Below are 24382 nucleotides of genomic sequence, written 5' to 3' on the forward strand. Positions count from 1 at the left end.
AGTTATTTTACCGTTGATGACGTCTTCGTCAATTTCTTCTTTGTTGTATACCTTTTATGTTGTTACGTACTATTAAATATTATAATTTATTTAAATACTACATAAGAAATTTACTAAGGAGACTGAAAAAGCGACCTTTAAATTTAAAACCTACTTAGTTAACGTTAACATTGACTCACCATAAAGTATGTATTTTTTTAAATTATATTTTCATAATGCCAACTTGTAGTTTCATCGGGTTTGGATGTAGGTGACATTATAGATTGATCTCAAAGCAACCAGTTATAGACAAAGCGTCTGGTAACCATAAATATCAATTTATTATAATAATATCTCCACGTGTTTGGAGAGGCATTTGTATAAATAAACATTTTGGTTAGCCTTTATTATTATCCAAATTCCGGGCAAAGGCTTCCTTAAATTCACTGTACGCTCCGCAATCCTGAGCAGGTATTTTTCGAACTGGATTGCTTGACTAAAGATATTATTACGTATTCATTCTGTCACCGTCCTAGTAAGTAAATTAGTAAGTATAAGTTTAATTCGGTATATATTTATATATTAGGGGTTAAAGTATGAAATTGCCGTTTTATTGCAATAGGTTCTTTGAATTTTCATAGAATCGTCATGGTTTGAGGTTTTCGAATGAAACTTTTTTCAAATGGTTTCTGTGATTTTTTTTTTTTTTAATTTGAAACATTTGAATATCGACTTTCAATTGTTTTTGTTATTCAATTTAGACAAGAAAGATGGATACTGCGAAAATTCGAGTGATTTTTGAATACGAGTTCCGACGCGGAACTAACGCGGCAGAAACAGCCCGCAATATCAATGCTGCGTTTGGAGAGGGGTCTACTAATGAACGCACCGTGCGATTTTGGTTTAAACGCTTTCGTGATGGAAATTTCGACTTAAAGAACGAGGCACGAGGAAGACCGCCCACACAGGTGAATAACGATGAATTAAGAGAGATAGTGGAAGCCGATCCTAGTCAAACTACCCAGGAATTAGCGGCATGGTTTAACGTTACCTTACCCACAATATTGACTCACTTGCGTCAAATCAATAAAATAAAAAAATACGAAAAATGGGTGCCTCATGATTTGACTGATCTGCAGAAAGAAACGCGTGTTGAAACTTGTGTTGCCTTGTTGAACCGGTACAGAAATGAAGGAATATTGGATCGAATTGTAACATGTGATGAAAAGTGGATTCTTTATGATAACCGGAAAAGAAAAATGCAATGGCTGACCCCAGGTCAAATGCCACAACAGTGTCCTAAAGCAAAACTTACCAATAAAAAGGTAATGGTAACTGTTTGGTGGTCTCAGCATGGTGTTATTCACTATAGTTTTCTCCGATCTGGTCAAGCAATAACGGCAGATGTCTATTGTGCCGAACTCCGAACCATGTTGACAAAACTAGCAGTAAAACAGCCCCGACTCATGAATCGATCTTCACCATTATTGCTCCACGACAACGCGAGACCTCACACAGCACGAGAAACCATTTTGACCCTTCAGGAACTGCAGTTAGAAACCATTCGTCATCCTCCGTATTCACCAGACCTTGCTCCAACGGACTACCATTTTTTTCGTGATTTGGACAATTATCTACGTGACAAGCAGTTTTCTTCCCAGGAGGCAGTACAAAATGCTTTCACACAGTTTGTGCAGTCTAGATCGTCGGAGTTCTATCGCAAAGGCATTAATAACCTTCCCATTAGATGGCAGCAATGTATAGATAATAATGGCAACTATTTTGATTAAATAAATTTGTTAAAAATTTAAAAAATAAACAATTTAGATTTTCAGTACAAATCGGCAATTTCATACTTTAACCCCTATTATTATACCTGAATCGCCGAAGCCATGAACAAATACATTGACAACCACGTATTGCATTTAACCTCACGGGAGAAATAAATGTAAGCCATACAAATATTTTTGCTGGCCCGAGAATCGCACCCTGCGCCTCAGTGTGGCATTCCAGTATGGTAACCGTTCGTTTACGGAGGCAGTTAATAATAGGCAATGGTGAATGTTGACGTAAAGAACCCCATATACGGGGTGATTTGTCTTCATGATCCGTCGTTTCAGAGAGTGTTTCAGAGTACCTAATTGAAACGATGAATCGATAGTTTACGTTTATGTCATTAACGATTAACTTGAACAAAGAGCAACCTCACTATAAATATGAAAAAAAATGTAATAAATGATTTTAATTTTATACTTTTGAGTTCAAGAGTTCAAGTTTCAAGAATTTTATTAAAAGTCATGTTTTTTATTGTCTAAACGACCGCACGAGTATCGATTTTGTTCCAACTACTTTTTTATTTTTTTGTGTTATCAAAATATGACGGAACGAACAAGTCATGCGTCTGGTGGTAAGCGACACACCTGTCCATAGCAATTGCAGTGCCACTCAGAGCTTTAAATCGCAAATATCTGAGGGACACTGCCATAGCGCCCGTCACCCTGAGATATAAGTTGACAAATTCCATTGTTGATTGTTGTACTTGCAGTTTCACCATCACCTGCAAAACAGGAACGCAGTAATGCCCACGTTAACATCTAGCGGTAGAAATATTAAAAATTAGAAACATTTTAAGTAAGGTGGCAGTTTCCCTGGACGAAGTTTTTCACAAGGAGCTCTACTGCTACCAGTTTCTTACATATTCAAAAGATGCGATTTGCCAAGAGCTTGTCTTGGTAATCAGGTTGTCAATCGCATTAAAATTGCAATATAATAATAAAAATAGTCTGCAATATTATGTAACTTCTTATACCTTCTTACTTACCTTTAAAAGATCTCGACGAATTATCATCAGTACTATTACATAACCGTGCCAAAGCACTCAAAACCTGTTCTTAGAAAAAGATATTGTTAAACGGTTGTAATAGTGAAGTGTAAGTTACAAAAAATCAAATGTAATCTCTTTAATATTGTTAGCAGCACCACTTTCGATTTCCTTTTGTAGGTACAAGTATCTACATTGTTTTTAGAACGCAAGAATGTACCCTGTATATGTTACAAAGTTATTATTTCTTTAGTGTATTTTAAGCTGTCGTGCGTTCAAAATAAAGCATGCCAACAATTACTGTTTCTTCTAACTTTTCAATAATTAGATGACGGGTAAAAGTATCAAACAGTGGAATTTCCTGCCTGAGTCGATCAAGATTGCTTAGTCTTTTAAAGCTTTACTGAAAGCTCAGTAACTAAAAACTCTAATTATTCTTTTCTCCTATTCTTACTCTGTTTTTAATATTATGTTTTTTTATACTCGCATATTTTCTTTCTTCCGTGGTTATAATTTATGCAAGTATAAGTATTTCAAATTTTTTTTTAATCAATTCATATTCGGTTAAGTATTTCCTCATGTTACTTTTATTTATTTATTGTTATTTTTTATTTAAATATTTTATAATTTTTTTATTGGTGCAGTATGTGTATTAAATTCGTATTTATTTTACTTTTTTGCGTCCTCAATTAGTTATTATCTTGAAATTTATCCCGTAACCCAAAGGTGACCTCGAAAATATAGCAATATTAGCAATAAGGCCGCTTGTTGTACCTGTCTTTCATCTTTTTTTATCATGTACTTGTTTTCGTGTGCAATAAAGAGCATTTGTATTTGTTTATTGAAATATATCTCAACAATATAGTAGCAGAAACATACCATTATCGGGGAATACCACCCCTCCCATTTAAATAATATAAAAGAAATAACAGAAAGTAATAATAATAATAATGTGCCAGACAATAACATCAGTTACCTGGTCTTAAAGTAGGGAATGGAAAAAAAAGAGCAACGGAATTCACTATGGGGCATTACATTTGTGTAACAACAACAAACGTTACGAAGACAAAGAACGTTAAGAAGGTTCATTTATCAAATTGGGAAATGAACTTTTCTAACATTCTTTGTCTGTCATGTACGTAAATTGTATTGTTTTTTAAATGGGATGTATAGGGAAATCCGAAACTGTAGAAAATATTGCATGAAAACTGTCTTAGGTAATATATATTGAAAAATATGTTATTAAATTTAACTTTTTTTTTATGATGCCAAGTGACAGAACGAACAAGTCGTGTGCCTAGTGTTAAGCGACACGCCTGTCCATAACAGTTGCAGTGCCACTCAGAGCTGTAAATCGAAAAGATCCGAGGGATACTGCCACTGCGCCTGTCACTCTGAGACATAAGTTGACAATTTCCCATGTGCCTGTAATTTCACCAGCATCCTTATCCTTCACAACCGAAACGCAGTAATGCAAAGTGATCGTGTCCAAGTGTCTAGAAGAAGAAGAATCCAGTGACCTCAAAAGTCATTCATTCTCTAGTTTGCCACCCTTAGGGGTGGAATATTTTCTTCAAATTTAAACGGGTCCACATCTGAGGTACCCTCTTTCCAATAAAAAAAGAATCACCAAACTTGGTAATTTGTGAACCGTATCGTGTAATTTACTCACAAAAAAAACATACAGAACTCGAATTGAGAACCTCCTCCTTTTTTTGAAGTTGGTTAAAATACTCCTAATAACTCACCATTTGGTGATGACGATTACAAAAGTACCTAGCGTCGTTGACAACAAACATCAACTGGCAAACAATCGATTGTTGGCATGCCTAATCTCCCATGTCGAGAATTGGCCTTGGTACTCGCCTGCGTATTTGACACTATTACTTTGACTTTGAAAATATGATTGATATCAGTATAACTATCTCATAAACAATTACTCTAGATTTAATAGGCTAAGTACATTATTCTATAATAACATTTACAGTTTATTTATCTTTATTAGTATAATGACATAAACTACCCGAATGTTTAAAAGTGAAACAAAATGTTCTTTTATATATTTGAACAGATGATGATATTTGTCATGTAATTGTAATCCAAATTGTACTTTTATTATTGTATTTGTAGCGTGCAAGGAGTGCTACATTAAATATATTATGTATTTCAAGTGCAATACGTGTCTAAATTCCTATTGATGCATGTAGTAAACGATTCACAAGTATGTACTCGTATTTATGTGCTATATTTTATCCTCGACTAGATTCATTTATATTACCTACTAGTATTGTATTTGTCAACAGACCTTCTATTCAGTGATTCACGTCGACAAGTTAGAACTTATTCAAACCTATTGTACTTAATAATAAACATTATGTTCAAGGGGACATTATTGTACATTCCCCAATTTTTTTGTTTGTTTTGTTTTTTACTTATTTCTTTACTTTACTCGTCTAATCCCTATAATAATAATAAGAACAATAATAATATCTTAGAAAATACAACACATAAATGACCACGACGGACTCATTGGCAGGATTATTCATTTTCATGGGCCAGATATAACCCTTCGGGATAAATTAAACAAAATTACTTACCTAATAGACATTGCAGTTCACAACACTCATAACATATAAAAGACAATTTACTGATTTATTCAGAAAGCAGACTATAAAGGTCCAAATTGGTTTGTAACAAGAGAATTCTTATGTCTAATGTTAGTATACATTTAAATAAATTAGTACTCAACCACAGGAACTAACTAACTTTGTGTATGTAAAAGTGGATGACCGTAAACTCCTAGACCTAGCAGTAATTTTAAAAACGTTTATGCTAAACAATTGTCGTGTTTATTAATCGGTAACTGAATATTAGATAAAAACTATGACATCAGTATATCAGCAATTATTTTGAATTTTAAAGCCTCGCAATAGTAGAAGAATTATCAGTGTATGCTGCATTATTTTCAGTAAAATTATCAATATTCACCAGAGGTTCTCAAACTTTTTGTCTTATTGGCTATATGCTAGTTTTTTTCTGTTTTGTTCTAATAAGATTTTTTTACTAATAATTGAGGCAATCAGCGCAAAAGTCATGTAATTCACATTTTTTTTGTTTTCTACCCAATATGACTCTTTAAATGATACTAAAATACACAATATTTTATATTTGGGTGCTATTTTCATGTATAAAAAAAATTACCATTTTACGCGACTTTTGCGCTGATAGCCTCAATTCATCTCTTTAAATGAGTTTTAACAGCTGACGCAGTACCACTGTATTAAGTTGAACTGTAGAGTGACAAACTTTATAAAAAGAAACACGTTAAGTTTTATACACTTATCTAACCGAATATAGCCATGTGCCGATTGTTGTAAAATTACTTCAAAGGTTAAATTTATATGTCTATCATAAGAAAATATTGTAGAAGTAAATAGTAATATATGTATGTGTCATGTGAATTATTTCATTTAAAAAAGCGAAAAATTTGGTCACGACCTGCCTAAATGGGATTCATTAAAGTCTCATGCACCCCAAATGTTTTTCCGCTGACATGGACCCCTTATAGGTTGGAGTGGACCCCTGGGCATCCAAAATAGATCACTTTGGGAATCATCGGACTACACTAAACACTAAACTTTACTAGAGCAAGAAACGTTGGTTTGTTTGGAAAAAATCGTATCATTTCCAGGTGGTTTTATTTATTTTTAAACATATTCTTAAAGGGTTCTATTGAATCCATTTGTACTTATATAAGTTGTTGAAGAATAAACATATCTATTTTTCTTACTTTATGTTTTTTTTTTCAGGAAAAAAGATGCCGAAATCCTCCCACTGCACCTCAGAAGATCGAAAGAGTCATTACACTGTGTCAAGATGAGATCAAGCTCTCCATACTAAGAGGTGAGATTTTCTTTCTTCTTTCAAAGTAAACTTTTGTAAGTAAATTATTATATTTAAGCATAGGAAAGTTATCGAATAATTTCGATTATAGAATCATTAAACCTCTATCCTGAAAAGATGCCATTTTGCAGATGTGACCTTATTACACTAAAGATGCGAAAATATCTTTACGCACTTCATACTATCTATCAATACTCATAATTTATCATACTACACGAATGCCGATTGAACAATATCGTGTCCGAAATCGACGATCGTATGTGCAAGGCCAATCGGTGAAAGTAAACGCTGCAAGACCATTCGTAATACTGCCTTTTGCCTTTTACATCGTTCTTGCATTTATTAAAGTCCGAATGAAGTCCGATTTTATCGAAACTACTACAGATTTTTTTTTAAATACTCCGATTTACTTTAAGCCGAAACGAATCGTCATTTTTGTGCAATAATACTGACGATTGCAAATAAAATAATGTCAGTCAACCGTGACCGTGGGATCTGTAAAGGGCCCGAGACATTGATTTGTTTGAAAAACAAATATACGCTAGGAAATGAAACTATTTTTCCGGATTTAAATCGCGTATATTTGTTTTTTGGGACCTGGGACCTGTAAAGGGCCCGAAACGTCGGTTTGTTTGAAAAAACAAATATACGCGATTTAAATCTGGAAAAATAGTTTCATTTCCTATGTGTAACAATCGCGAAAACCTAATAATAATAATATAATAATAATACATTTATTTCAGATTTACATCCATATGTGTTAGTAACAATGACCTTATGAGCTATGTTAGTGATTTCACATGTTTAATTCAGAAAATAAAATTAAATTACAATTAATATACAAAAATAAAAATAAAATAAAAATTCACATGAGAAATGGGGGAAAATTACCAGATTCTCCCTCACTTCTCACACCTAATCTGCGACTCATGCGACTTCGTCCAATGACTAAGTATAGGGCTGTCATTTGTATTGGCCACCGCGCTCAGAAGGCTGTTGGCGCTGCCGCGCACGCGCATCATCAGGGACGCGACTCGCTTGCGCATAACGGCATGAAAGTCATCCGTGTGCGCCTCCGCAAACATCCCTAAGAATTCGATAAATATACGCTATTTAAATCCGGAAAAATGGTTTCATTTGCCATGTGTAACAATTGTAAAAACCTAAAAACTCAATTAATTAATTTCATTAAAATTGGAATGTACTTGTTGACCATTCAATTATGAAAAAATTGCTTGTTCGAAACCGAAACAAATGCTGCCCTATCAACTTTAACATTTTATGGTGGAGGTATCTATTATCGATTGTGAGACAGTCCATAATAATAGTAATCTTGAGCAAGAAAAGTAAGATTTTCGAATCAAATTGTCGATTGCATGATTTACATTATTATCAGTTACATAAATTTGGGAAGTAGTGCAAGAACACTAGAGTATTCTACTAGTCGGAGTTCAATAAGCATAAGTTTAGGCAGTGGTAATAAAATATTTAATATCGAGTTCTTAAATTTTGGACATTGTTACACAGAGTAAATGAAACAGTTTTTTCGATATACCTAATATTTATTTTTTCAAACTAACCCAAGTTTTGAACTCTTTACATGTAGGTACAATGATCGGCTTAGTCAACCGAGATTTAAATAAAAAAATAGTTTAAAAAACAATAAAAAAGGGATTACAAACAATATTTAAGCATATAAATCATATACAAATATAATTATTAAAACCAGTCAGGGTGTGTTCATAGGGTGTTATACTTATTTGTAAATTTCAAATCAAGAAGATTTAACCCAGAAGTATATGGTAAATTTTATTAAAAAAGAAGTAAAGTTTCGTAATGTTCGTATTTTTCGCAGTCAATTAAAGAGCATCGAGATAAAAAAGGTAAATAAAAATTGATGAATTGGTTTTAAGTAATAAAGAAATGATAAGTTTTCTCTATTTATTTTTTAAACATCGCCAAAACATTCAAACATGTACTCATAAAAAGGATTATTACACGCTTCCTTATGCATATATTACCATTTTACTTTGTAGCCTTGCGACGAATTATCGAGCTTCAGTGAAGGTCAAACAGTCAAGATGGCATTGTTATATAATGCTATCCATCAGATTCATCGGCTCCGAATCTTAGATTGAACTGCATAAAAACCGTTCAAAAGAAACCACTGACAGAAATATATTCACACACTATGAACAATGGTATGTTTGTTACTTTCGTTTTTGTCTTATGGGACAATCTCTTACTTAGACATTACAATACAGTACAACAAGTACGTTGTACTAACCCATGCTCACTTTGACAACTTCAAAAGGGCATAGATCACGTTTATTCCTAAACTTACAAAAACTACATCAGAAACTGTATATTCGATAAATGACTGAAATGACTTCGGTTGTTATCATAATTCCACCTTTTTCAACCGACTTAAAAAAGAGGATGTTCTCAATTCGACTGTTTTTTTTGTGAATATGTTACGCGATAGAATAGAATAGAATAGAATTCATTTATTGTGTGAATATGGTGAACATTAAGGTCTTATGAACATAATTATAGTCCTCACAATCTACCCGCTACGGGCGTACAATGTTTAAAGTACAGTTTAATTAATGTTTAAAGTACAAATTAATTATGTGCATGAGCATAATTCATTATTACGTTAATTTAATTTCATTAATATTTATTCATATTGCTTATAATCAGAAAAATCATTTAAACTGTAAAAACATTTTTTAAGTAGCCACATCTTTAAAGTTTTATCGAAAGTCGTACTATCTAACATTTTTATGTCCCGCTCAAATTCGAAGAAAATATTCTACCTCTAAGGGTGGCTAATTAGGGGATGAATCCAGTTTATAGGATTTGTCCCATTTTCCGTTAACCGATTTCAATAAAACTTGCAAATTGATGTAAGTCAACAAATTGTTGAGGTCGGTTTTTTTCTTAATTAACGTTTCTCTAAATACGTCCATGAATATAGTTTAGGTTTTGTATGAGTTAGTATATACTAACTCTTTTTGTTCTTCAAAAATATAGTGCTTTGACATAACTTTTGTTACAGTCATTTGACGTCATCAATGCATTTGAATAAATAAAAAATGTCAGCGTTAACTTTGTCTGAAGAACCTTTTATGGAAGGTTAACTGTACCGACTGAGATCATTTTTATGAGTCACACTTAACTCTGTTCAAGGTGTATTTTTGCATTTTCAAACATATTCAAGGTGTATTTTTTCAATTTCTTTTTCTACAACAATTAAAAGACATACATCTTACAACACAGAAATTGTCTCTTCAATAAATAATATAATTAATTAAACTACTAACTTAGAATTTTCAATAGAAGATAATGCTAATTTTACGTTAGTTTAACCAAAAAGGTGAATGTCGTATACATATATACACAAAGTACAGTCAACAACGTTACGTTAAAACCACGTCTCTTGTGTCAAGGGCGAAGGGTGTGGTAACGTGGATATGCCTTGCATACGAATTTATATCTCATTGAGGTCTCCATAGGTGCTGCTTGTAACAAAATCAAATAGACAAATGATGACAGTTGTCAGGCAATCGGTATTGGCCAACTGCTATGTGAATAGCATGCTGTGGTCTGGTATGACATGTGCGCAATTCATCAAAAGAGACTCTGTTGTTACCATAGATATATCGATATTTTGGGGAAGAAAAGGCAAAAGCTAATTTTATCAACACGAGCTATTCTGCTGGGTGATCTCTCGATATGTGTAATCAAAAAAATTCATCATCAAAAATCTTTTTACATAAAAATTAATAAAACATTAAATAAAATAAATAAACAAAAAGCTTAAGAAAAGTTTCACTCGCCTGTGCTTCACTTTGTTTTTTTTTTAATTATGTGACTGGACGAACAAGTCGTGCGCCTGATGGTAAGATACACGCCTGTCCATAACAGTTGCAGTGCCACTCTGAACTTTAAATCACAAAGATCTGAGGGCACTGCCACTGCGCTCGTCACCCTCAGACATACGTTGACAAGTCCCATGTGTCTGTAATTTCACCAGCACCCTTACCCTTCAGAGCGTGAACGCAGTAAAGTTGACATTACTGCTTGGCGGCAGAAATAGGTAAGGTGGCAGTATTTCCCTGGACGAACTCTTTCACAAGGAGCTCTACTAGTTCGACTTTTACATCTTTTACATGGCAGAAGCCATGATGTACCGATATCTTGTTACTCGCATATTTTAGCTTTACATTTTGATTGTATTCAACTATTTTAGTCTTACATAGACCGTGACCTTAGAATTAAGCTAAGTGAAAGTGCGATTTAAAAATTTGTAACAATACATTAAATGTACCTAGACGTAAATTTCCTTTAAAAAACTGAGATCACTTAAGTAACATAACTAATTTAAAGTGACAGTGTCCGTTGCACATTGGCTCTCGATGTAAATTTTCCGCATGCTTTAACTAGTCCATAATGAGGTACAAAGACAAGTTTCATGTGGCAAGAAATACAAAGTAGAGCAACACTATAAAGCATATATTTTGCAAACTCCACACTCAAGGCCAAACCTAATAGTATAAAGTAACGTAGCTAATAAAATCAGGTTTATAATATAACAACATGGAACGGTAAAATTTTCACATAAAATAACAGTGTGGCAAGCGTGTGATTTGAGCTAAATGTTGTATGTGGCAATACCATATAAGAAAAGTTGCTCTCCTCGCCGCTAACACACAGTTGTTTTAAACCATGCAATAATTACCTCTATTAACTACATACCTAAACGTCTTATATTTCAATTGATGTTAATCATATGTAATTGTTCACTTTTTCGTCACTGCACTTGTCAAAAGTCATTATATAAATACAATTATTTATATAATGCCTTTTGACAAGTGCAGTGACGAAAAAGTGAAGATAAGGCTCATATACCAATGGTATATGAGCCTTATCTTCAAGCATCGAAAAATCTAGACACAGAAATGCAGCAGCGTTTCCACTGACCTATATTACTCGTGCGGCTTGCATAACCCTTGCATAAGGCAAGTCGGGACATGCGATGCTCGCTCAACTGTTACCGGCTTTGGCTTTGCGAAATTCTTAGCGTCCTTCATTTCTTGTCTCCATGTCTGTAATGTAAGAAACATAAACACTAAAGATACCTAGGAATTGTTCTGAAATATAATATTTATAGTCATTTATTTCAGAAATAATAAATCCATGGAATAATAAAAAACTTAGAATTAGATTTAGAAACTAAATAACATTAACTCATAACATCAAATAAAGCATGGACAATGTCGCAACTGCGAGTTATAATGCAATTAATACTTTCGAACACTCTCTAATGAAAGAAACTCTCTATCTAACAAAACAATATGTAATAGAAATTATCGGCAGTAATTTAACACGCAAGAAGCAAAGGAATTTGCGTCACTGCCTTCCCGTCCTTAATAAGACAAGCATTAAAGGATATTGTAACACCGACAGTTACTTCCAGTGTTTTGCACGTAAACCAAGAACGCACCGAATTTTGATTTTGTGTACTACTTTGTGACAATATACGTTAATTTTTTTGCGTTTGACCGAAAAGCAATTTAAAAAGTTTGCTTTTTAATATAAGCACACACTCTTATAATTTTCAGTCCTTAAAACTTCATAGTATCATCATCAACCCATTTTTACATCCCACTGCTGAGCACGGGTCTCCTCTCAAGCGAGTGCTTAGCCCATGCGGATTGGAGATTTCACACTTTTTCCGAGAGTTGTGAATATTTTCGACGTGTAGGTTTTATCCCGGTGTTTTTCTTCACCGAAAAGATCATAATAAATTTCGCACATAAATTCCTAAAATCTCAGAGGTGCGAACCCGGATTCGAACCCACGGCTTCTAGTTAAGAGACGATGGGTCAATCTATTAGGCTACCACGTTTTTTTAAATTCTTAAAAACTTAGTTACCTGAAAACCTTTAACTGGCCTGCTTTCGTTTTCTGCTGTGAACACAATATTACTAGCTCTTTTTAGCACAAAGTCCGTGATCCTAAGCGTTTTCCTAAACAAAGTAAGCTTCAAATGAAAAAGTGTTTAAATGAACACTTCTTTTAAAAAACCCTGTTATTTAATAAAAAACGTACGTTTTAAAATTTTAAATTTATGCCGCTTTTTCCATCTCTACCTACATGTATGGAACGAAGTTAGTGAAGCTCTAAGTAAATAACAGACCTGTGGAGTTAATCCACTACAACCTAATTTGGATTGCAAACTAAAGATTCCATTATAATCAGAAAACTATTTAATACGGCTTTGTAATGAAAAGTTTTATGGAATAATAAGGATCGAGTATGGTTTTACTACCTAGGCCTTCGAGAATTAAGTATGGTTTAAGTAGTTTATCGGTAATACCGCAGTAGTTGGTTGGTTATTTACTGGGCCAGGCGGGTCACGAATTGCCATTTTGGTGCAGTTAGCGTTCACTTTCCAGCCTTTATATCCGTGTGCGAAATTATAGATTTAACTACTATTACCCACTTAGTAAGTTAAAAATACATAATCGTAACCGAATGGATTATTTAAAATGCATTTTATATACAAGAGCAATCATTCATATAATTATCTTCCACACTCGCTAGTTTTACAGTAGGTATTATATTATTTCATCACACTTGCTCGTAAATAGTATGATTGCATGGTGGCTAACTTGAGTATAATGCCCCAAATGAAACCCTTGGGCCTATTTTCTTTCCATTACAGCCAAGGTCTACCGACAGACAGAAGTTTTTTTTTTTTTTCAATTTGTGGCACGACATACTTCCTTACATAGGTCAGGTTCAAGTTCAAGCAAGGAGGTTACTTAAGTTCAAAATTAAAACATTCGCTTAAAATGTTATCTAAACAGAAATTTAATTGCAATTCAGCCACGTGTTAATTAAATACTTATTATTAGGAATTTCTTATAGTTGATTTTAATTATTTTCTGTATAAAATATCGAGTTATTTATGTAGGTTTATATTATTAATATATACGTATAGTTAGGAAAATTATTAATTAAATACCTTATTTTTTATTTTACAAAGAAACATTCCAATTTACGCTACATTATGTTTTACAAATTATTTTATTATAACAATATGAATTTTTATTAAGTTAAATTTAATAATAATTAATAATGGAAATTAGAATAAATTAAAACATATCAATTAGTAGTACAGTCTTATGTCTGTTTGGAATTTTTCATCAGAAGAAAAACTAGATTCCATACTGGTGGTATGGAGGAACCATCTTCCCTGTTGAAATTAGAACGTTTTTTTTTAATTTCAATTACTTCTTTTGCAAGGACCTGGGGTTTGTCAAACTTCATTGAATGTGTAAGTTTATCCATGACATGCTCGCAGACTGCAAACTTGCTTACGCGACGGTGTTTGACATCTGCTATATGTTATTTGACGCGGATACAATTACTTCGTTTTGTTTGTCCAATATAAGAGAGACCGCACTCACTGTCAAGGTTGTAAACTCCTGCATACCGTAAGAATGGATATTATACGCGATTTAAATCCGGAAAAATGGTTTCATTACATTTCTGTACAAAAATTTAGAATTTTTTGTTACAATCCGTCATGCGTCTTTGCTTTTTACAACATTTTAGTACGAGTTGTATTATCTATGGAATAGCTGGCCATTTGTTGAAAAAAAACCAGTCATTTCCAAAATCCATAATTGTTGTGTTGTGAACCATATTTATTTAAACAAGAAATAAACATTGCATTTATTTCCTCGCAAATGTGATGAAAAACTTTGTACGTATCACGGACGGTAAAAAAATCCAAAAATCGAGTTTAATAGCTAATGGTAATTTACCATTTAATTTATTTACCTTCCCTTATACACAATGTAATATTACATTTCTGCAATTCCAATTTCAAAATAAACAACGTATTTTTTGTGTATGTAACAAATTATAATGACATTAATTGTATTTCGGTATATCTGTGTTCTCTAATAACAAATTAATTTAAAGACGCAATTTTTTTATGATACAAGTACCAAGTGATGGGACGAACAAGTCTTGCGCCTGGTGGTAAGGGACACGCCTGTTCATAACAGTTACAGTGCCGCTCAGACCTTTAAATCTCAAAGGTTTGAGGGGCACTGCCATTGCGCCCGTCACCCTGAAACATGAGTCGAAAGTCCCACGCGCTTGTAATTTGACCAGCACCCTTATCCTTCAAAACCGAACTGCAGTAGTGGTCACATTACTGCTTGGCGGCTGGAATAGGTTAGGTGGCAGTACTTCCCTGGACGAAATCTTTCACAAGGAACTCTTCTGCCACTAAAATAATCATAAACTTGAAATGTGTTCAAATCTTTTGATACAAGGCCAATAACGAAAACCCGTAATTTCGTTCAATTGTTATGAAACGTTGTTACATCTTTGTTGTTCTTTGTACACAGTACAGATGACTTTGGATCTGTGTATGACTATGTAGTTCAAATCATATTACGGAATTATCTCGTGGAATGTTAGGTGCAAGTACTCACTTGCACGCTGAAATCTTAAGACAAGTAGTTTACATACATTGCGACTTATCAAAAATTCAAACTATGGAAAATAGAACTCCGTGCTGCTTTCTCACAAAAGCGTTGTTAAATGTCGTTTATTGGACGATAAAGTCAAAAAGACTACCACCTACCACAATAGTTATTTGTTTTCTGTTTGCTTCTATATAATTATTACTTTCTGTGTAGCCTGCGTTATATAAATCCAAGGATTCTGTAAAACCACTGCCTTTATACAATAGCGCAGTATTGCAGAATACTAAGATTTTCAACCAAGCACACAGCAATGAGCTGAGCAAGCGAAAATTTATCGTGAAGGTCTGTAAGAAGCACAGAAAAATTCCTAAGGTCTGCTGGTTCGTTCCATGGCTTGATTGGCAAAGCACCTGGCACGAATTGCCCGAGGGTGCTAGTTCGAATCCAGCCAGATTTAATGAATTTTTCTAAGCGTTCGATCTTTGTTATTAATTATTATGTTCAGGCGTTGTTCTTGCTAGTGCCAACAAATTAATTTCATTGTTCCAGTAATCACAGAACAAAGAATTCATTAGCGTAATGTTCTTTACTTGAGTATCTGGCATATGTTTTATAGTAGTAGATATTGCATTAATAACACAAAAATATTTTAATATTCCAGAGGCTTTGGACGTGATAAAGGAGGAACACACGATGCCGGCGGAGAGAAAGAGGAACAAGAGAGAAGTTCCCTTCACACATGATGAGAAGAGAATTGCTGGGGTGAGTTTCAGTATTAGTAACGCTTATGTAATCCATAAATTACAGAATCTTGGATTGACAAACTATTTAAACTGCACGAAACTCAAAACTGAACCTAGACTCAGATTTAGAACTTTTCGATATTTTAACCCAATCGTTCGATTGAATATCACTCTCAAATCAAAGGGCGCTCTCCGAGCTATTCAGAACATTTGAGTTGAGTTTAGGGCGTTAGTCGGTGAAATAGCTTACAAGAACAATGAAAATCCTTTTATATATATAATGAATAGTCACCATACATTCTTAAGACATATAGGAACGCAATTAGTCTTGCATTAAAATACATTAATGAAGTTGAACAAAATCCAGACTTTATTAAAATAATAAGAGATTTCCATATTACTTACAAAGCAAGAACTTTGTAAACAATAGGACGTTCGGTAACTTATTTGATAACTGTGTTCTTAATAACGTTTGTAGCCTTTGCCGGTCGAGAAGTACGAGTAATCATACGGGTGTGACGTCATTTCGGTTCGGTTTCGAATACGACAGTTTGACGTTCGATTCGGGTGTTATGAATAAAAATTAAAAAAGAAATGTACGACATCAAATCGAATCGGTCGATCACTGAGTTATCGTAAGGTTCTGAATCGACTCCCTGAAATATCTGTTTGGATTGACACAATTAATTGTAGCCTAATAAAATGTGTGTGACTCTACGCCAAACAATAACTCGTTAGTGAAAAAGGCTGTATGAGCCATAAATTTCAATATTAATTTATAATTCTTTGGATAGTTTTTAAGATTTAAATGAACCAAATTCGCTATCGCAAATCATTTAAGAACATTGACACATGATTTACGAGGTTTAAAACTGTAGTGAAAAAAAAAACTTTACACCAAAACTTCTGCGTATTTTTATGACAAAACTTCATGGTAGCGACCCGTTCATTCTTGCAGGTTGTCTTGATCTAACATATTTGAAATAAATATTATAAATGATAAATATATACAAAGTTTATTTACAAAGAGCAACACCTAGTTTCTTATTCATTCTCAGTGAAATCTGCCTTACGAATAAGTAATAGAGTTTAATCAATATGACAATAAAATTTCAAGTGCTCAACCTCACCTATCAAAAAATTATTCGAATTTGAGTTTGACATTTAAAAAAATGTAAGTGCTTCGAAAATTATTCACCCACAATTTCACTTACTTAATTAAATTCTATTCAAAGCAACTATATTTCAGTAAAGTTATTCAAAACAAAAATCTAGACTCTCACTAATTACTGTTTTTTATATTAAATTCCAGTGCCTACTGCAATGCGTTTACCGGAAAGTGAAAGCCGTAAGTATTCTCCGCTGTTATTAACTCTCTCTACATTTAAAATATCTTGATAATTTTCATTCGTGATTCCAATCTTGTGTGTACAAAGGTCAAAAGTGGTTGTGCATTCAATTGTTTTGTTGCAAACTCTTTCACTCACAATATTTTTTTATACTACACGCGAACTACAAAGACGTCATTCGATGAAATATATACATAACACCCGTTACAATAATTCTGACTTATTTTTTTATGATAAAATAAGTGCGCTTTTAACCTCCACCTCATTTATGGAAAGGGACGATAAGGTCGACGATGGAGCATGCATACCTAAATAATGCCTATATTCATTATCGCCTTGATAACGTAGTTAGAGCGTTCAGGGAATAAGTCTGCAGGCAAGGAATTCCACTCCATAGCCGTTCGCTTTACATATAAAAGTGGAAGTGTCCATTACATATAAAAGTTGAAACGTAACTCTTCGTATGAATCTTTGTAATATCTACAACATAGGGGTCCAGCCTATCGTCCCCTAATGATGGAAACGTTCTTTAATCGTGCAATTCCTTCGCACACTCTCCATTATTATATCCTATAGAATAACAATAAGCACGCAATTTTAAGGGTAGTGTTAAAGAATTTGCAGCTTCGCCTCTACTAAATATGACTTAATCACAGTTCTACACGACCTTAAGTTATTTGATATTATGTTCTTGTAAAATAAGAAATTATCAGTAGGAGGTTCTGGATTCAAAATATTTTGCATTGTCACCCGTCACACGCGTTACACGTACAAAGTAACGGATGTTCGCCATGAAAATGTAATTTCTAAGTTAATAGTAAATAGTATGTTCAAAGTTAGTAGTATAGTAACTGTTTTATAAAAAAGGACCTCAAAAGTTTGTGGAATTACATTTATTTCCCAAGTTTTACTGATATTGGTTAATGCAAAGTGAGCGAAACCCATTATAAACCTGATTTATACCCTAATTTGATACCCTTTGACATTTTCTTCAAATTTCATGTTACCACTTGGTAGTAGTACCTTGGTAGGTACCTATTCCCTTTGTAACAAAAAAGAATGAACGAAATCGGTTCACAAATGTCAAAGTAATGGCGTAACACACACAAAAAAAATATAATCGAATTAAGAACCTCCTCCTTTTGTCAAGTCGTTTAAAAAACAACTATCACTAAACTTTACTATACCTAAACATTAGGTACAATTCGGGGATGAAAAGAGGAGCATAAAGAAGACCTTTGTCTTCTCAAGCAGCAGTGGGACAGAGATTTCATAATTGATGACCAGGTTCGGATTCGCCGCAGCATGTTTGAACTCAATTAATTTGAGAACTGTGCCGTTTCAGTTTACGAGACGAATTCTCGTTTTAATTGCTAAGAAAATGAGTCTCATGTGAAAACGAAATAATTAATATAGGTAAGTATCACTCCATACGGTGCACAAAATTACGTGGAAAGTAGATAGAATATTGTAATCCTTTGACGGGTATTACGCTTATCACAGCGTTTCAACTTCTCAGCTTGTTAAATAGGAATTGCAGTCGCTATGCTATCGTTTGCGGGGTCTACATCGATTTGTACTTCTTTTATCCATTCATTATTTTTCTTTTATATTAATAAGTCTATCAATCACTCCACATAAGCATAAGCCCCGTAATACCTTTTATAGTAATGTAAATTACGAAACACATTCTACAAAGAGCTATCAGCGCTTAACGAGCCCTTAAACTAGAGGTATCTATACTATCTGTGAATCTCTTTTTATTAATTTATAACAAAACAAGAGAATAACAAATTAAGCCCCTTGTTAGCCCCATAAATGGACAAGGTGAACATGTCGGCCGTATAAAAAAGACAGTGAAATTGTTTTTAAATCGAGTTTTAATGGTTTATGAATCTGTCACGAATGTATTGCACCAATTTGCTATTTATAGGCGTAACAACCAACCGTAAAACTGTATACGTTTCAAGGGTTCTATTCCAAGCAAAGATAACAAAGGGTAAGAATTTTTTTTAATGACATAACCTGTGCCCGGCGGTGAGACGTATAAATAGGTTGTTTAACGACGTTTTTACTACCATGATACTCGACTATTTTTTGTAAAAGTACTCTACTAGTTTACTAATAGCCACGTTGAGGCGACAGACTCTGATTTGTGTCCATATGGATTGAAAGAATTTTTCGTTGTGTTTGTTCAATCGTATCAATAATAATAATAAGTAAGGAATTTTTATGTAGGTACTTGTTTATTTTTGATTAATAGGAAACTTCTGACCACTAACAAATACCTTTGCGCCACTTTTATAAAAAAAATATTTTAAATCTCAAACAACCTACATCGATTCATATCAGAAGAAAAACAATGCAGATTTTTTTCACAAAATCATTAAATAAGTTGTTTTAATGATAGGAAATCGATTTCATACAACTTCTTGGCATCATTTAATTATAGTCGCAGCTTTCGAAGTTAAAACAAATAACGTACAACACAATACCAAATCTTTATTAATTGGAAATGAAACCATTTTTCGCATCTAAATCGCTGACTGCATGGTTACCGTGACCTGTAAATTTGAAACGTTGGTTTGTTTTAATAAACAAATACACGCGATTGAAATCCGAAAAACATAGTTTCATAAATTCAAGAACTCTATAAATCTAAAAGCAATTGCACACGGCGACTTTTAGAAGCGATGCAAGCGCGATGCAGTCGCTAATCGTCTACCTTTACACACGCGCGCGATTCTAAGCAGCGATGCAAGCTCACGACTGGCACTTGGGATTTATAGGCGATTGCTTCGAGATGCAGTCGCGCGTTTGTAGCGATGCAATCGCGCGTTTCACGAACGCGCGTTTGCATCGCTGCTGAAAGTCGCCGTTTGTAACCACTCTTAATTAAAACAAAAAATACTTACTACAGTAAGCGAATAATAACCAAATTTTATGTAATTTCTTCAAAATTCATTGGCTATTTGTGATTTGCAGCATGTGTACTGGTATTTGTTTTTATGAATAAAAATTCATTATTAAAGAACAGTTTATGGTTATGTACACAGGAACCCTAAAAATCTTTTAGATTGTTTATAGCGTGTAACCGTCTTGATGCACTTACCTACCCTAATAAAAATAAAACAAAAATGTGAGTCATAAATAGTTGTTCCACTTTATTTTTATTATAAATTATTTTTTAAACACTAACAATCCCGTTCAAGGCCTATTGCATGATCCAGGTTAAATACAATTACACTTTTATGGCAGGTACTTAGATTTATAATCACAAGACGAATATAAAACAAATTTTGTCAAGTTGATAATAATCAATGCCGATTTCAGTAACTTGCCAGTTAAACAGTAGAAGGTTCTCGATTCCCGCATGTGTTCATAGGAATTAAATTAGACTAGCAAAGTACAAGTATTGCAATATTCCCGTAAAAATATCTGCCGTCCACTAACTAAAACGCAAGTGACAAATGATCAAATAACCTTTTTAAATAGCAAAAAATAAATTACGAAATTCTCTTTTAAAAACAGTTAAAATTAGTTAGCGTGTTCGACTTTTTTTTTTCGTTAATCCGGGGGAATCTGCTTACAGATACCCCGGCCCTGCGGGGGCAGAGCCGGGGTTATGTGGGACTGTGCTGAACCCTGAAAGGGAGCAGCCCGACCGCACTAAACCCCCGGAGTGTTCCTCCTCTCCGCTGTAGGTGGGGGTACGAGTACGCTGTTGCACTCGTCCGCGCCCCCACCAGCGACTGGCGGCTCCCTGCGCAGCCCCTCCCCGAGAAGGGAGACACATGGGTCCCCCGACTCCGAATGTGAAGCTCGCCGAACACCAGACGAGCCTTCCATCCCGGGCCCCTTTATGCTGGGCAACGAACTCCCCCGAGTCCGCTACCCAGGGGCCATGGGGGGCCAGGACAGCATCCACTCAACTGTGAAGTTCAGTGGCTGCTCCCCCAGCCCCTAACGCGCTTCCGCGCGGACTCTCCGAAGAGAGTCCCTTGGAGCGCCCGCCACGGGCCAACCGTCCACGTTCGGCCGCGGAGGATAGGACGAGCGGCAACGACACACCGACACGTCTCTTCCCCCGCGGCCCCGCCGCCACTGCATCATCGAAAGCGGTACAGCCCCGCCAGAGTCGCGGAGGACAGGACGAGCGGCAACGACACACCGACACGTCTCCCCCCCCGCGATTTTCCTCCTCGCGCATCCGCGCGGTCCCGCTGGCCAGACGAGCCCCACGCGGAACGCCCTCCTCCTCGGGCCAGCCTACCACCATCAGCCGGCCCCATGGGTTCCTCTTAGCTTCACCGTGGGATGAAATCGACCACGGCTACTAGAGCCCCCCCTCCACGACAAGGCGGGAACCCCTTCGGGGGGGGTAGCGTGTTCGACTTATCGGAACTTACCCTAACGATGCATAGCTGAAATATCATTGAACAATTTATAAACAACGTTATGGTTTTTTAATGATATTTCAAAAAAATAATTTGGTCACTTAGCCGCGTTTTGGTTTGTAGGACGGCAGATATTACAGTGTAATATCACTATCATTCAAATCACACAGATTAAAAATGAGATGCGTTTTATACATTATCACTTCACTCCGTGTAAACTAGATCAGATAGATATTACGCAATGTAAACGAAGTAGGTATAACAATTATTAAGTTACACAAACTTATAACGCAGGCGATGTTATGTATGAATGATGCTTAATTTTCCAAAGTGATGTGTAAACATTACTTACACTATCGTGTGATATCACAATTTAATGAATAAATATCTCAACGCGTGATGTTAATGTTAGTCGCATTATTGACACTTCTCTAATAGGAATCAATTGTTTCGTGATTTTTTTCTAAATTTTATCTTAGTCTAATTGAAGTATCCTAAGGATTTAGTTTTATTGATCTTTTTTTTGCTTTTGTGTTGTTTTTTTATTGTCTGTTACAGTACCGCTAACTTTCTTTTATGTTTTAAAATAACATTTTTTTTATCATATACGTGTACTAATCAGAAATGTTCTTCTTTTTATTTATAAATCCTTTATGACTTCCTCTGATTTCTAGAAGATTTTCTTATTTCTAGAAGGGAAACGACTAGAAAATTCTCTCCGAACTACGAAACTGGTATTTAAAATCCTCTTACTCTTTTTCCTAGGTGGACGGCTACGGATTCCCGACCCTTGAAGGTCTGGTGGGCCTGTACTCCGACGGCGTCAATGAGCGAGGTTACTTCATGGCTGTGCTGGAGGCATCTAGGGAGTGCCTCATGAGAAACCATGATAAGTTCTCTCGGACTGTTCCTATGGGTGAGTTACGTGACAATCTACAATCCATTTTTTGCTTAAATGGCATTGACTTACAATTATATGGACGTCGGGTCCGCGCTAAAAAGTGTCCGAACTTATAGGGCGTTAAAATCGTATACAGAGCGTCATTCACGCTTTAGTTTTCGTTTGTTCGACTGACAGCGAAGCAAGCAAAATTAGACAGTATTGCGATGACATTACAATTTAAATTCAACGTTTTAGCTTTTTCATATTCCTTTACATGTCACTACGTTTAAATAGGTTGAATTGGGACTTTTTTTTCGTGGTTTTTGTATTAGACCCGTCGTCCATATATTTGTAAGTCAATGTTAAATGAACAAAACATGCACGTGATTTATTTTAAATTGTATTTAAAAGTGTGCCTCTTAGTTTTATTTTAGCTAGTATTTACATACGTAAATGCGCAAAGAGTGCCGAATGTGTACGTAGGTAGTTACACTTTTCGTCACACTACGTCAAACTGGTCAACAAATTAGTCTAAGAACCCCTTCAAAATAAAACGCTTTTAGAAGCGCTCCAGTGGCGCGGCAGCCGCGCGTCTATAGCGCTTCAGTAATTTTGGCACCACTATATAGGACGATTTTAAATTAGACCCTTGTGCATCTAATTTAAAAGCGCCCTATATCACGTTTACGTTTCAGACAACGGACGCAACTGTGACGTGTCGTTCGACATCTTCGAGTGCATATCTGACCGCATTGGCGAGTACTGCGGAAACTCCGGACTTTAGACACCATTGCGTCTGTTGTTCACCGCTTCTCTACTTCTTCTTTGGGGAAGATGCAATGTAGTTAATTTAACATCCTTACCTACCTTGAAATTTTATCATCAGAAATAGTGCGAAGCATATTCAAAAATATTAGTGAAAAGTAGTGTCAATTTTTCAAACATATTGGTATTCACTTTATTATTTAAAATCACTCAGTGGAAAAAAAAAATCTTATAAAGGTTTATTTGTTTAATACTAACAACCTTAAGGGACTATATTACTAATATAATAAACAACAATTTTTGTTCCATGACTTTTAGTAATTCAAAAATAAAAATATTTAAATAGATCGCTCTAAACGGTGATAACTCTGTGCGTGAAGAGCTAGCGTAAAGAACTTTTCGTTTGTTTTCATACATCTATTGTGTTTTGTAAAAAATCATGGAACAAAAGTTAACTACGATAATCATAACAAACTAGTAGAGTAATTTCACAAAAATAATTGAAGTGTAGTAAAATGTCGTGATATTCAATAAACTTAATATTACAATTATTAAAGTGACTTGCGGAGGCAGCCGCTGGTAAAGGTGGTGAGTGAAAAAAAAACTTTCATAGATTTCCCACAGATGGCGCTATGGGAAAGAAGAAAAAACAAAAAAAAAACAAAGATCTATAACAAACACATGGAGAAATTCTTAGGTCTACTGGTTCGTTCCGTAGCTCGTACAGAGAGCGTCAGACACGAAGGAATTTTTGTTTGTGTTCGATCTTTTAAGATAATTGAATATTATTAACATAGTAGTCGTGGTATTCAATAACCTTTAAAAAACAAAAGTTATTGTTTGTAATGTTAATAAAATAGTCCTGCGAGATTGTTAGTATTTTACAATTAACCTTTCTCGGGTAAATAATATTTCACGATAAGATACACTACGCAGGCAGTGAACACCGAGAAGTACTTTTTTAAGTTACTGCGCAAAAATATTTGTATTGTGACTTAGTATTTTCACCATTAGAATTCAAATTGT

The 24382-nt window shown here is 34.6% G+C and overlaps 1 protein-coding gene across 2 annotated transcripts in view; it reads left to right on the forward strand.

Annotated features, from left to right (window-relative positions):
• LOC113236427 (general odorant-binding protein 70) overlaps positions 1-23529 on the forward strand; it is a 37954-nt gene extending 14425 nt beyond the window's left edge. Inside the window, exons 2-6 of one of the 2 annotated variants that reach the window (XM_026472479.1) lie at positions 6610-6703; positions 15881-15981; positions 17275-17310; positions 22474-22612; positions 23388-23496. In XM_026472479.1, coding sequence (XP_026328264.1) covers positions 6610-6703; positions 15881-15981; positions 17275-17310; positions 22474-22612; positions 23388-23440 — 423 coding nt within the window. In that variant the 3' untranslated portion in view covers positions 23441-23496. Of the gene's footprint in view, positions 1-6609; positions 6704-15880; positions 15982-17274; positions 17311-22473; positions 22625-23286 lie in introns of both variants that reach the window. The other variant, XM_026472477.1, reaches the window with a different exon arrangement.
• Positions 23530-24382: the final 853 nt, after the last annotated feature.

This window comes from Hyposmocoma kahamanoa, unplaced genomic scaffold, assembly GCF_003589595.1.
Source record: "Hyposmocoma kahamanoa isolate Upper Pololo Valley unplaced genomic scaffold, ASM358959v1 92, whole genome shotgun sequence".
Taxonomy (NCBI): Eukaryota; Metazoa; Arthropoda; class Insecta; order Lepidoptera; family Cosmopterigidae; genus Hyposmocoma; species Hyposmocoma kahamanoa.